The sequence below is a fragment of the Semicossyphus pulcher genome, unplaced genomic scaffold (assembly GCF_022749685.1).
Source record: "Semicossyphus pulcher isolate SPU_LCO1_2020_fin unplaced genomic scaffold, fSemPul1.0.p SCAF_14, whole genome shotgun sequence".
Taxonomy (NCBI): Eukaryota; Metazoa; Chordata; class Actinopteri; order Labriformes; family Labridae; genus Semicossyphus; species Semicossyphus pulcher.
In genome coordinates, this window is record NW_027211648.1 from 856,441 (window position 1) to 871,171 (window position 14,731).

General features: G+C 42.4%; 1 protein-coding gene across 1 annotated transcript; it reads right to left on the reverse strand.

Annotated features, from left to right (window-relative positions):
- Positions 1-2,490: 2,490 nt before the first annotated feature.
- Positions 2,491-13,535, reverse strand: g2e3 (G2/M-phase specific E3 ubiquitin protein ligase). The gene is made up of 17 exons (XM_069662236.1): positions 13,250-13,535; positions 8,657-8,663; positions 8,392-8,489; positions 8,209-8,310; positions 7,728-7,852; positions 7,413-7,581; positions 6,947-7,053; positions 6,751-6,867; positions 6,466-6,590; positions 6,021-6,114; positions 5,668-5,838; positions 5,429-5,583; positions 4,403-4,587; positions 4,140-4,312; positions 3,980-4,019; positions 3,684-3,855; positions 2,491-3,230 (listed from the first exon to the last, which is right to left on the reverse strand). The coding sequence occupies exons 1-17, from the start codon at positions 13,430-13,432 to the stop codon at positions 2,884-2,886; spliced, it is 2,370 nt and encodes a 789-aa protein (XP_069518337.1). The 5' UTR covers positions 13,433-13,535; the 3' UTR covers positions 2,491-2,883.
- Between the last annotated feature and the right edge of the window lie 1,196 nt (positions 13,536-14,731).

The window sequence follows — 14,731 nt, forward strand, 5'->3', positions numbered from 1 at the left end:
GCCGACGTGAGCTGGCCGTTAGAGAGGAGAGAATAAGTGAGAGGTCTCACTCTGACAATGTTTCCAAAGATCAAACATGCATTCATACTGTTATCAATGAGAGGAAGTAAATTAAGGAGGTCTCACTCATTCATTGCTTTTAGAAACCAACAGAGGAACGGTTCCTTTTTTGGTATATGCCTTTTAAATTTGAACCTTTCACTGATGGAATAATATTTCATTACTTATTTAATTATTCCTCCTTTTATTGCCAGTTGAATATATTAAATAATACATAATTAGTAGGTTTTTGTATTCATTAATCTGCAGAGATGTGGACTTGAGACTTGGACTCAAGTCGACTCGAATCACTGTTTTAATGACTTGGACTTGATTCGACAAAAAATAAATGACTTGAGACTTGACTTGACGCGTGATGACTCAGTTTGACTTGCGTGTGTTCATAAGTTTGAATGTTAGCTGTTAAATACAAAATGATAAAATGCAGTGTTGTCAAGTTTCTATCTAACTATCAGGTATGTACGCAGCGCAAACTGGGAATCATGATTGGTCGACTCAAAAAGCTCCCCGGTATGTGATTCTTTTCCTCTTTATAAAGACCGGATACTACAGGTAAGAGTGCTGGATCATGGGTGGAAAACGGTGACGTGACCTGCCCAAGAAAAAATGACTCGAGACTTGCACCAAATGACTTGGGACTAATCTGTAAATACATGGATTTGCATGTATGTTACTGCACATTTGTATGGCATAATTACAATAAAATTTAGAGATTAATTAATGATTAATCCTAATGTCTTATAATTGTGACACTTGTGGTCTTCCTTAAACAGAGGCAGAGTTGTAGTCACAGTAAGGGGAAGTAGTAAATACAATTCTATATTGTATGTTGGATAACTGGTTAATATGTGTGCGTTTTTCAGATTCTTAATTAAGGTAAAGGCAAAGGCAAATATCAGTGAAAAAATACTGACAAAGTCCTGTACTGAAAATCAGAAAAGTAACTCCAAAAATGTAGGCTAGTTTATGTATCACAGGCAGAAAAATGTTCGTTTATAATACATTAATTCATTATATAATTATTACTAATGCATTTATGTAAAAGCAGGAAAATAAGCATATTTGTGGATGTGGATGAAAAAGTATAATGTTTTAAATTTGATGACAAAGAAATAATGTGTTTGACCAATAAAAACATTCATTTCATTCTGTGTGTCAGAGACAAAGGTGTGTTAAAGTTTAAGAAATCAGGACCATAAAACAGTTTATTTCTGCGTTTATAATCCACAAGAACAAAAAGGAAAAGTCGAACAGGAAGGAAACACACGGCAGATAAATAACAGAGCTCAGAACAGAAAAGGAAACCTCTGATAAACATTAACTGAACAGAAATAAAGTCATCCATTAATTTAAATCTGAAAAAGGTGCCATTTCTTTAATGAAAGTGAAACATTGGGGCGGTTTCTAAAGTATTTGGTCAACTTCTCTGTCCCTGAAAACAGTGAAAAACACTGTAAAAAGGTTTTTAATCAAGCACGACTCAAGTTAAAAACACCTCAACCTGCAAACCCACTGAGACATTTTAGTAGTTATAAGGTACAAATGACGTGTTTCCTGTAATCTCGTTCAGTTCATTTAAACATGACCGTGCTCTGACCAAACACGACTGCACATGGACCAATCGGGAGCCGGCATGTCTGTAGCTTATCAATGTCGTCTAGAGTTTGTGTTCGATAACAAACACAGTGGCATGAAGCAAAGTCGAGATATAGTGAACATGAATGAAACATCCGCACAAATGCTTTAAAAAACAAACAGGAAAAACAAGCAGAAACAGAAAATCATTAAAAGCTTAGAAAAACGATGTACAATAAAAACATGCACGACTCAAAAGGAGATCTTAAGGCAAAGTTATAAAATCAGCACCAACGTTTTTAACTAGTAAATACAGAAGACACGAGGCGTCTAAAAAGAAAAATGCTAATTTAAGGCTTTTAATGCATTTTGGAACTCAGTGTAACTTTAGCCGTCTTAATCAACAGACGTAAAGAAAAGGAGTAAAACAAATCTCATGTTTAGACTCAAACTAACAACGAAGGCATCTTCTAATAAAGTGCCAATGAGCTACATGTGTTAAAAACACACTAGTGAGCCACGCTGTTGCACTGGCTGAAGTGTGTGTGTGTGTGTGTGTGTGTGTGTGTGTGACTCAATCACACACACCATCCTGCTGCTCCAAATTCCAGAGAGCCACAGACAGGAAGTCAGGCCGGACTGACAGGTTGTTGGTTTGAGTCTGATCATGAGATTTGTTGACATGAGTAAAAATCAGAACCTGACAGAGGTAACCTTTAACCTGCAAAATCAGTCCTATAAAATCCAGGATGGAGGTGTAGCACCGTTTAAAGTCTGTTCAGGAGAAATCAGGTAAAGAAAATAAAGAACTTTGTTGTGATAGAAAACTGAAGAAGTAACTGATAAACTCCCTGATTTAGTTTGAAACCCAGAGAAAAAATGATCCAACTTGATGAGCTGAAGATCTGCAGACTTTGAGTGTTAGCATTAGCTTAAACTAGCTAACTACAGCTGCCAAAGTCTGCTAGCTGGGGTGGATGTTTAAGACCCTGTTCGGTCAGAGACAAGAAGCTGCTTTTGTTTATGTCTGAGTGAAGCTAAAGACATTCTTTCATTACTGCTTTGAACTTTGACCGGAATCTGCCTCCTTCATCAGATGGGAAGATTCACAGGGCCTCAGTGACTGAAGGGGGCGGGGCTTAAAGGTAATGAATGATGTCAAAAATAACCTTGAGAAAATCAGGGATTTTATTTCTGAAAGTACTTTCTGTATATGACCTGATCCAGACTCCTCCTCTTGCTCCTCCTTTAGCTCTCCGTTGGGAGGAGGTGCACATGGTGGCTGACCGCCTGCTCCATGGAGCTCTTGAAAGCCTGGTAGGTGGAGGTGACGGGCAGGAGGAGGTGTTTGGAGCTGGGCTCCCTCTGAGGGAAGAGCCCACTGTCCCTCCACACCTCCCTCCCTGGTCGTACGGTCTTCCTCGCTCCTCTTCTTCCTTTTCCTCTCGCCTCCTTCTCTTTAGCTACTGGAGGGGAGGAGGTGTTAGGGTGGAGGAAGGAGATAGAGGGAGAAGGGAGGAGACCGGCTGCTGGGAGCTCCTCAGCTCCTGTGGAGAAATGGAGGAGGTCCTGCAGGGAGATAGAGCTCCTCCCAACTGATAAAAGGAAACAAGGAAAGAGAGAAGAGGAAAGGAGAGGGGAGAAGGACACAAGAGAGGAGAGGAGAATGCATGAGAGGAAAGAAGACGAGAGGACAGAGGAGATGAGAGGAAGAAAAGAGAGGAAGAGGGGGAGGAAAAAGGAAAGGAGGAAACAAGGCGATCAGAAAAATAGGAAACAAGAAAAGATTAAAGGAGGAAACAGGAGGAGAGAAAGGTTTAGAGGAGTTAAGGAAGCAAGAGAAAGGAGAGGAGGAGGGAACAGAAGAGGACACTTGATGCTTTTACTTTGTTTGATTAAGACAGATGATCAATAAATAACTGTTCGATGTTTCAGGACTGAAACTTGAACAAACAGCTGATCATGTTGTGAATATTTAGTAATATTTATAACTGCAGACTTTATCTGATCAGTTGGATTATTGGTGACTCTGTGAGGGGAGGCCGTACCTTCACACTCGAGCAGGAAGTGTCTCCAGAAGGAGACGACGGCCGTCTCCACGTTCAGTTTCTCCTCCTGCAGGGAGAAGCTGACGGTGAACAGCTGGCCGACCGTCTGAGCCGTGAGCTGAACCGACGCTTCACAGAAAACACCGCAGAACACCAACGGGAAGAGCTGCACCTGGATCAGATTAGAGGACCGTCAAAGGGAGAACTTTACACGAGTGTTAATTATTTCCTCATGTTGTTGTGTGTGATAACTCTTTACTCCGCTGTGTGGTCATGAAAACAGGGAAAAAATGAACCTGATCAAAGATGCCTAAAGTCTGCAGGCCCTCCCGAAACCTGGAGGACACAAAACAAAGGTGCAGACAGGTGAGCCAGTTTAAATATGTCTGAGAGGATGAAAGACATGTCAGAGCCAGTCCAATAAGAGTGAATAAAAAGCACAGTAATAAATAGAACCTCTGCAGTGGCAGCTGCATCCTGGTGATCAACGTGAAGCTGACCAGATTCTCCACCAGAGCCTCTCTCTCCTCCAGGCTGCTGATTGGTCGGTTGCAGCCGGCCAGCTCCAGGTACTCCCAGCTCTCCGCCATCACTTCCTTCAGCTCGTCCAAAGACCCCGCCTCCGCCATCTGAAATCAACCAATCAATCGTCCCCCTCCAATTATAACACATCTGTAATGTTGGTAAAAACTACATGCGTGTAGTTCTCTTTCACTCACCCTTCTGACTTGGCGGGTGAAGTGTGTGTCGGGGGTCATGTGTGTGACGCTGAGTGGGAGGTTGGGGGGGTAGTTGAAGAGACACTGGTAGAGAGCGTGAGAGAAGAAGCCGACAGGAGGACCGCCGTGAACCAGAGAGAGAGCGAGCAGGCAGCCCACGTCAAAGTACAGGTCGTCACGCAGAGCTGCGCACGTGCACACACACGCACACACACACACGCACACGCACACGCACACGCACACGCACACACACTGAACAATTAACATAACACTCCACCAAGACAATTTTCCAACTGTTTCTTGTAAACATGTTCAAAGTCAAACAAACTGAATGTTTCTACTACCAGGTGTCACGTGTGCCTGAAATCCTCCTGATCAAAGGTCGTCCACTAAAAGTTCTTGTTGTTTCCACTGACAGGCTCAGATTGTTATTCTAAGTGTGTGACAACGTGACAGAAAGGATCCCTACAGAGATAGACCTTTTTGTTACAGAGGAAGATGATTGTTTTAACCACACACAGACGTTACATCGCTCTCTGCACACACACCAGACTCCATTCAGAAAAACACTGATTTTAACTCACAGGACACAGGAGTTTCTGCTCTGCTGCTGCCTCGATCAGTTGGTTCTCTTGTTCTTGTATGTTACAGAAAAATAGTGTTCGTTACAAACTCACATCTTAAATCCCCAGAGTCACACAATAACATGCACAAACTCACAGATTTGTGCCGCAGTAGACCAGCAAAGGGAAAGGTAAAATTACTGTTTTTTTTCAATGGAGTCTGGTGTGTTTGAAGAGAACGATGTTACACCTGTTTCTTGTTCTTTCCTCTGTAACAAAAAGGTCTATCTCTGTAGGGATCCTTTCTGTGATGTTGTCACACACTTAGAATAACAATCTGAGCCTCTCTGAGGTTTAAACATACTGGAATTACCCACTAATATGCCGCTGAAAAGCTGAGAGGCACACACAGGAAGTTAAAAATGGCATATTCAGTGTATGACAGTAAAACAATGCCTCGTACCCTGAGAGTCCAGTGCCAGGTTTTTGGATCCCTCTGGACCCTCAAACACCACCGAGTCCTGGATCTGCTGCACCAGCAGCTTCAGGAAGTACTGCCTGGCTGTGTCGCTGTCCTGGAGGCTGCTGGGAAATGCAGTCTGCTTCTCGTCTTTGAACCTGGACAGAGATGATGAGAAGGTGTTGATCGTTCTTGTTCTGAAGATGAAGGTGAACCTCAGTGTGTGTTTATCGTCCTCTCACCTGACAGACAGAGTGTGTGTGGGGTCAAAGTCGGCCCTCCTCACCAGCTCCACCCCCGCAGACAGAGCCTGATCCCCGCCCACCTCCACCTGGACCGTGATGGGACTGAGCTGGGGGGCAAACGCCTGCAGGAGGTCCTCAGGTGGCCCAGATCCAACAGGTAGAGATGGTCTGACAGAGATATAAGAGAGAATAAAACATCGTGCCTCTTTTTATTTACGGGTTTTTCACTAAAACAAACTGTATTCAGACACCTGAAACTTCAGGTGTTTATTATGTTTAAATAAACACACAGGAGCCAAATATTAGTTAAACTTAGCACATAGTCATATGTGACCCTCGGGTTTGTGTACCTCTTACAGCTGATGGAGGAGTGGATGGGAGACGAGCGTCGTTTGGACAGCAGACTCCTCCTCTGACCTCCCTGAGGAGACGAGACCAGGGAAGCTGCAGGAGACGAGCATATAAAGAAACGACCACAGCATAATTACAAAAACATCGATGGTATAATTAAACAATTATGAAAATCTACAAGTTCCAAGAAATGCATGAGCAAATTAAAATCACAGCTGGTGTTGAGCCTAAATTATGTTGGCTATGAATAAAAGTGTTAACGTATCATTTTAAATATTAGTCTATATCTTTATTTAATTAGAGATTAAACATTTAACCAACTTCTCAATGAACAGAAAATTAATTAACAACAGCTCTGAAAATTGTTTGAGTTCGAGGCATCAGCTCCAGTTTTCACTATGTGATGTATATCTACGTTTTAATCTGTCCCTCAGTGACTCAGACCTTTCCCGTCAGTGGCCTGAGTGCAGTCGCTGCACGCCCAGTCTCTGGTGTCCAACTTCAGCCCTGAACATTTCCTGTGAGTCCCCCCGGAGCCACACAGCCGGCAGCGAATCACCTCGAACCACCTGAAGCAAACCGCAGAGTCAGAGAGTAGAAGAGCCCCGTCAGCATTCTTAACAATCTGAGCTGCTAAACTAACTGTGCTTTAAATGTGACCCTGTGCGTATCTGTGGGTGTGACACCTGTTACAAAACTGTACAAACACTATCAGAAGAATTAACATACCCGGTCTTGGCGGAGTGTGTGCGTCCGTCGCTGCAGAGGCAGGTCAGAGCATCACAGCGTCTGTAAACCTCCAGCAAGTCTGAAAACGCATTTGCCTCCAACTCCCACGATGCATCTCTACAGATAAAGAACATACAGTGAGTACGAAAGCCCGCCTCCCGTGTCCTCTGTCGATTATGGGGACAGATGATGTTACCTCTCTGGGATGTGAATCCCCATCCGGAGCATCTCCTCCTGGAAGCTCTCCTTGTTGTTACACAGAGTGCATCTGAAGAAGAAGAGGCCGGCACTGCGGGCCTGACGCTGACACACACACACACACACACACACACACACACACACACACACACACACACACACACAACAAACATAAACAATGTACTGGATATTAATTAATCTATTAAGAAAATAGTGGGAATTTAATTCTCCGTGATTTCACTAACTGATTGGTTGACTGATTGTTGCAGCTGTGATGACAGAGAGAAGAGTCTGGATCACTCAGAGCACACAGCACCTTTATTCTACAGGCTTTTATAATGCAGCTGTTTGACCAAATAAAAACTAATATCTGCATTTGATTATCTGGAAAACATTTTTTGATGTCATTTTGTGTAAAAAGATTCTTTATAATTTGATAAAACAAACAGTCACAGTCGTGATACCTGCACACAGTCCCGGTGGAACCAGCTGGCGTGGCAGGACGGACACTTGAGGACGGAGTAACAGAGGACGGGCTCGATGGAGTCCAGGCAGACGGAGCAGGACTGAGGCAGACTGAGGTCTGAGGCGACACACACAGACTGAGAGGGACTGTGGTCCGGGCAGTACGACCTGCTCACAAAGACAGTGAAGGTGCAAAAATAAGGATGACGCCTCTGTGTCCGAGGTCACGGCTCAGCATCACTTTCACTCGTGATTCTCTTCTCAAGTCAGCTCACTAATGAAGTGAATGTGTTCCATGTGTGGTCAGCACTCACGGGAAGAGGCCGGTGAACTGTGAGATGAACTTCTGTTTCCTCCCGCAGGGGAAGTGGATCATCTTCCTGCAGCTTCTGACGTTACAGCCGATGCACGCCCCCTTCTTCTTACAGCAGCAACACACCTGAAACACACACAGATACACACAGTTAATGCACACAGGAAACACACACAGATACACACAGTTAACACACACCTGAAACACACACAGATACACACAGTTAATGCACACCTGAAACACACACAGATACACACAGTTAACACACACCTGAAACACACACAGATACACACAGTTAATACACACAGGAAACACACAGTAAACAGAGAGTCAACATCACTGAGTGTTTTACAACTGGTTTAAGCTTTCTGTTTATTACAACAGTTTCATTGTTTTCCAATCTGCTTGTGTTTAAGTTAAACAAAAACAAAAACAAAAACAAAAACAAAAACAAAAACAAAAACAAAACAAAATCGTCTGACCAGTCGAGCCGACCGCCGCGTCTCCTGTTTGATGTCTTCCACGAGGAATCCAAAGACGCCCTCATCTTCCTCTCCTCGCTGGTAAACTCCACAAGACGTCAGCTGAAAGAAAAACACACACAGCTGTAAACATCTGGACATTACAGCTGAAACACACACACACACACACACACACACACTTACCAAACAGAAGTAGTGGACGGAGAGTTTGTGCTCTTTCAGTGTGACTTTTTCTCCGAACATGGCCGGGTCGTCATCGCTGAGCCTGCAGAGAGCACAGCCTGCGCACAGCAACAACAACAACAACACTGATTACACACAAACACATCGTCCACTTCCTCCACAACAAAGCAACACCAACATGTGAAGAATAAGGTGGTTTCAGAATAAGAGACTACAGGTCATCCTTCATCGTTTAACCATCTTGTCCATGTTTAAAAAAACAGACACACAAGCTCTGCAGGAATGACAGACGCTGTCCGATCTCCTCATCTCTATGTGTAAACACATACAGTATGCATGTATTGATTTTTCTTTCAATGCTCCGAGGAAGTATTGGCTACATGCATGTTTTCTGCAGTATGTGTACCTGTGTTAGCCACACAAAGACAAACTTCCACCTTGTGACAGAAACAAAGGTAAAAAAGATTTCTTTATTTTTACCTCCTAAAACGAACGCTTAAAGCAGCGAGATCATCCGCAAGCTATCACCAAACTGTTGTTTTGAAGTTATGTTAACATGAATATTAAGAAAAGTACTTTTGTAGAGCAACTTCTGGTTTCACATTCTTTATGTCAGTGTTTCATCTTTGGAATAAATATATAAATAACTATAAATACAGATTTAAGACCTTTAAAAGTTGGACTATTCTTAGACAGCATGAACATCATGTGTAACAGGAAGAAAGGTCAGTCAGAGGTCGATCTGTGTGGATCACTCACACTCCTCCTGGTTGCTGCCGGCGTCTGCGACCTGCGAACTCCTCACCCTCTTCTTCATGCTGGTGTGAAGCGACCCTGCAGGGACACAGATACACCAGCAGGGTCAAAGGTCAAAATTCACTTCAGTTAGTGTCCAAACATATTTAATAATGTGACATACATTTTGGATTTATACATAAATTACATATCTTATCTATTTAATGCTGAAATAATTAGTTTCAATGATAGTTAATCAACAGATAATAAAAAGCCAATGTTAGTAAATGTCCTTCTGTTGTTCTCTGTGTTCTATCACAGTAAACTAAACGTGTGTGGGTTTGTGACTGTTGAAACAAGATATCTGATATCGTCAGTCAAATGTAATATCATACTGTAAACATTATATATATATATGTGATTCTGTCCTGAGGTAGAAAGGTACAAACGCACAGGGTAATATAAATATAATAAGAATTACATTCAATCTGGTAACTACAAACAATCAGCATTCTGTTCAGAACCATTTTGTTTCTATGTTTAAGATTAATCTTTATTCTCCAGCCAGTAAATAACAATAATAGGCTGGGTGAAATACTGTAAGGATCTTTTTGTTTATTCTATCGGACCAGCTGGACAGTCAGAAATACAAAAGTATAATAGTTGGCTGAATCGTGTAAAAACATTATTTAACAGTTAAATATTGTGAAGATATGCAGAAGAATAAATGTGTGCAGATTCTCAGTCATCCAGGTCATGGTAATAACAAGCTTAATCCAGCTCAAACGAGACTGTGACGTTCAAACGTCACGGAACAAAACTGTCGAATCATCAGATTAATAACACGATCACATGTTTGCAAGGAAACTGTTAAAACGTACTTTACATTCAGGACTGAAGAAATTAAATTGTGCTCATTTTCGTGTCGTTTTGGGAGGATTTATTCCGGTGGTTTCTGTTTACTTCTGACTAACGCCGTCGAGATTTAAATTTCCCTCTTTCAAAACAAAAAAACCTCATTTCCGCTTCCGCTGCTTCTTCTTCTTCGTCAGGATTTCTCCGCTTGCTGTGCAGTTTGCTGTTTAAGCGCCCCCTTGCGGTAAGTTAGATACTAGCTCCCAAGTGAATACTGAAGCATCAATGGGCCTCATTCACTAATATCTGCGCAGAAATGTTCTTACTCTCCGCAAAAAATAAGTACTTGCGCAAAATCACTGTCGGATTTATGACACGTGCGTACCGGCCAATTTTGTTCTCACCACCGTGCGTATGTTAGTAAATCAGAACCATTCTAAATTGACAGGCGCGTGTCCGCGATCTGCAATCAGCATACTGCCACGCCTCTATTTCTCCATATAAGGACATCTGTTTGGTGCCGCATGAAGAGAGCGGTGTTACGGAGAAGCTGAAAGAACGTGAAAGATGGCCTCAAAAGGAAAAAAGAAAAATTTCACATCAGCAGAAATAGAAACGATTGTAACAAAAGTGTTACATTTCAATATGAACATTTTCATATGGTCTACTCTACTGTACACTTAATAAACTAACTCAACTGCTATAATTGAAGATTTTAATTATATGACAATAAAATATGAGGATGACACGGCATTTACGTTTGGTCCATACATTAGTAAATTCAATTATTGTTGTCTATTAAAGCCTTTTTTTTCAATAAATGAAGTTTTAATATAGTATGCATTTAGTTAAAGGGTGTGTGTTAACATTTCCGAGGACATTTCTTTCATCATTTGTGCGTACGCATGGTCTGAGGGAGTTCTACATTTGTTCGCAGAGTACGAAGAAATTTAGGTAAGAACAAATTGATGAATCCCAGATTTGTGCGTCAAACGTGCGTGCGCACAGTTCAAGCACAGATTCGTGCGTACGCACTGTTCGTAAATGAGGCCCAGTGTGAGAGCCCATGTTACTATTGGAGCTGCTCCAGGTAGAGACGGTTGAAGCTATTTCATATACAGTCAGCTAGTTTAGTCCAGAGGTTTTAAACCTATGGGTCTGGCCCCTCTAAAGGGTCGTCAGATAAAACCGAGGGGTCGACTGATGATTAGAGGGAGTGTTAAGGGAAACACAATTCTGCTTCTAGTTTTCATACTTTTTTATTTTTCATGTTTACATGATGTTGATTAAAACAGTGTCAACCAAATCCACGTTTTACAGCATATTTACAGCTACTTGCTGTCAGTCATATATTAATACCAGTTAGTATTTTCTGATTAGTGGATAAGAACTCTTTTCATGCACAGGACATAAACATTATGAAAAAGAAAAACAAAATGTTTTTAGTGGAGGTAAATGTTGCATATTTAAATCAAGATGTGGTGACACAGATCCTCCATGGTAAAATCTTCATCGGAGGCCCTTTCCAGGTGTTAATGAACGGAAACAGTTTCTCAGTGAAGGTGTCTGTAAAGGTGTGTGTGTGTCTGTTAGAATCCGCATCAGAAAATGACAACGTTCCTCTGTCCCAGTCCAGATCCACTCTGATCCTCCTGATTGTGGTCCTCACAGGGAGAACCGTGAACGCTTCAGGTGGAGAGAACAGCCTGAACTCATCCTCACAGAACCAAAGAGTCCACAGTCCGGACTGAATGATCCCTTTCCTCTGCTCCGACTCTGCCAGAACTCCCAGAACCCACTCTGTGTTGTCTCCGACCTCCACGTCCCAGCTGTGAGTCCCCATGTCCACACCCTCAGAGCCCAGGACAGAGACGTACAGACCGATCCTCTCCGGGTTTTCAGGAAGGAGCAGGTCGCCTTTTTCCCACCTCACGCTGGTCAGATCGTCAGACAGAATCAGATTTCGATCTGAAGTGTTTGGGTCCAGAATCACAGGACTGAACGACACCAGGTCCTTCATTCTGACCCAGGTGTGGAAGCTCAGGTTACTCAGGTGTTGGGCGACATCTATCAGAGCTCCAGGACCCAGTTTGGGATCCTCCAGCAGGAGGTGCTGTTGGACTATTTCTATCACAGCCTGGTAGCTCTGTAGGGACGAGAAGATTTGAGCTTTTAACTTGTCCTCTGTTAGCAAATCCCCTGCAGCGTCTTTAGCTGGTAGCATGTCTCCTGCGCGGTCTTCAGGTGTTAGCATGTACTTTGAAAAGTCTTCAGGTATTAGCTTCTCCCTGGTCAGCTTGTCCTCTGTAGTGTCTTTAGTTGTTACCCTGTCCTCCTCATAGTTGTCAGCTGCTTGCTTGTCATTCTTGGTGTCTTTTGTAGTTAGCCTTTTCCTTGAAGACTCTTTAGCTTTAAGCTCGTTCTCTGTACTGGCTTTAGAAGTAAGCGTGTCCTCTGCAGCGTTGTTAGCTGTCAGCTTGTCCTCTGGAGCATTTCTAGCCACTAGCTTGTCCTGTGTAGTTTGCTTAGCTGTTAGCCTGTCCTCTGCAGCATCTTTAGTTGTTAGCATGTCCTCTGCAGCATCTTTAGCTGTTAGCTTGTCCTTTGTAGCATCTTTAGCTGTTAGCTTGTCCTCTGCAGCATCTTTAGCTGTTAGCATGTCCTCTGCAGCATCTTTAGTTGTTAGCTTGTCCTCTGCAGCATCTTTAGCTCTTAGCATGTCCTCTGTTAGCATGTCCTCTGCAGCATCTTTAGCTCTTAGCATGTCCTCTGTTAGCATGTCCTCTGCAGCATCTTTAGCTGTTACTTTGTCCTCTGCAGCATCTTTAGCTGTTAGCTTGTCCTCTGCAGTATCTTTAGCTGTTAGCATGTCCTCTGCAGCATCTTTAGTTGTTAGCATGTCCTCTGCAGCATCTTTAGCTGTTACTTTGTCCTCTGCAGCATCTTTAGCTGTTAGCTTGTCCTCTGCAGTATCTTTAGCTGTTAGCATGTCCTCTGCAGCATCTTTAGTTGTTAGCATGTCCTCTGCAGCATCTTTAGCTGTTAGCATGTCCTCTGTTAGCATGTCCTCTGCAGCATCTTTAGCTGTTAGCATGTCCTCTGTTAGCATGTCCTCTTCAGCATCTTTAGCTGTTAGCATGTCCTCTGTTAGCATGTCCTCTGCAGCATCTTTCGCTGTTACTTTGTCCTCTGCAGCATCTTTCGCTGTTAGCTTGTTTTGTGTATCTCTGTGTTTGTCTGCAGTCTTCAGGTTTAGTATGAATTAAACGTTTTGAGCTTTCAGCTCTTTTTCTGCAGCTCTAATTATTTCGGACAGAGCTTTCATCTCTTTGCTCAGCGCCTCCATCTTCTCCTTCATCATCCAGCTCTTCAGCTCCTCTTCCTCGTCCAGAAACATGTGAAGCTTCTTAAACTGCTCCTTTATTTTCATCTCTGTTTGCTGTTTCTGCATTTTAATGTGTTCTGCTGTTCGGTGAAACTCCAGTTGAACCTTTTTAAAAAGCTCCAACTTGTCCTGCAGAGGTTTCACACATTCTTCAAGTTTCTCTCTCAGCTCTCGTTCAGCTTCATCGACAGGTTTGACTCTCCTGGTGTGGTCGTGTCTTTGTGTGTCTCTGTGCAGGCTGCAGATATCCTCTGAGGGGGTTTCCATCCCAAAAGATTTCCTTTTCCTCTCCGGACACTCGTTTTGTTTCAGGTTTTACAGAAGCTGTGGCTGCATGACAAGATGACAGGATCCTGAAAAATGTTGCATCAGACAAAAACAATTTTTCCTTGATTAAGACGTCACTTTGTCCCTGATTGAATGTAAAAACACAACTCTTCCAATATCTGACCTCTTCTCTCTGAGGGAGAATCAATAAACAGACTCTGTTTCCTGGTTTGTCTTGATGAGTCATGTGAGGGGCGGAGCTTTGTCAGAGCCGGGCTGAGTTTCAATCCAAAAGCATTGTATGGAAGTCTATGGAAGCCCATTACTGCCTAAATAAGAAACCAAAAATCAAATGTTAGAAATGACAACAATACAAATCCTTATTTTGACAATGTGTTGAATTACATTTATTCCTCAGAATCATCCGTCTGATCCCCCGTTTACTGAGTAACATCATTTAAAGTCAGAAAAAAAATGCTTTATTTTGTTCCTAAAAGTAATAATTGTGTTTTTTTGTGACTTTTTTATGTGGGAATTCTTAATTTTGACTTTCGGAAGTTAAAATTTTGACCTGGTGTCGTCTGATTCTGACTGAATATCTCATAACTCTGTTTGAGTTTGCTTCAATGCTTCAATTTTTCTTCTTAAATCATTTTTACATTTATTGTTTCAGTTACTCTACTTTTTACTTTTTTTTTTTAAGATAATTTTTTTGGCATTTGTGCCTTTATTAAACAGGACAACTGAACAGAGGCAGGAAATATGGGCAGTAGAGAGCGGGGAAGACATGTACCACACGGACTGGCAGACCAGGAGTCAAACCTGCGATCAGCGCGTCGAGGACTGTAGCCTCTATACATGGGGTGCCTGCTCTGCCAACTGAGCTCAACCAGCGCCCCACTCTACATATTTACTTATTTATATACACAATTTATTTTCCTCTATTCTTGGATTATCTTAAAGCGTGTCATTGTTTAAATTTGACAAAGAAAGTTAAGATTTAGTTCAACAGAATTTATCGACGGTGTTTTTATCATTTCTGCTTCCTGTCTGTCTCCTCTCTTCCTGGCTGAGCCTCCTGTGGACAGATTTAAATGT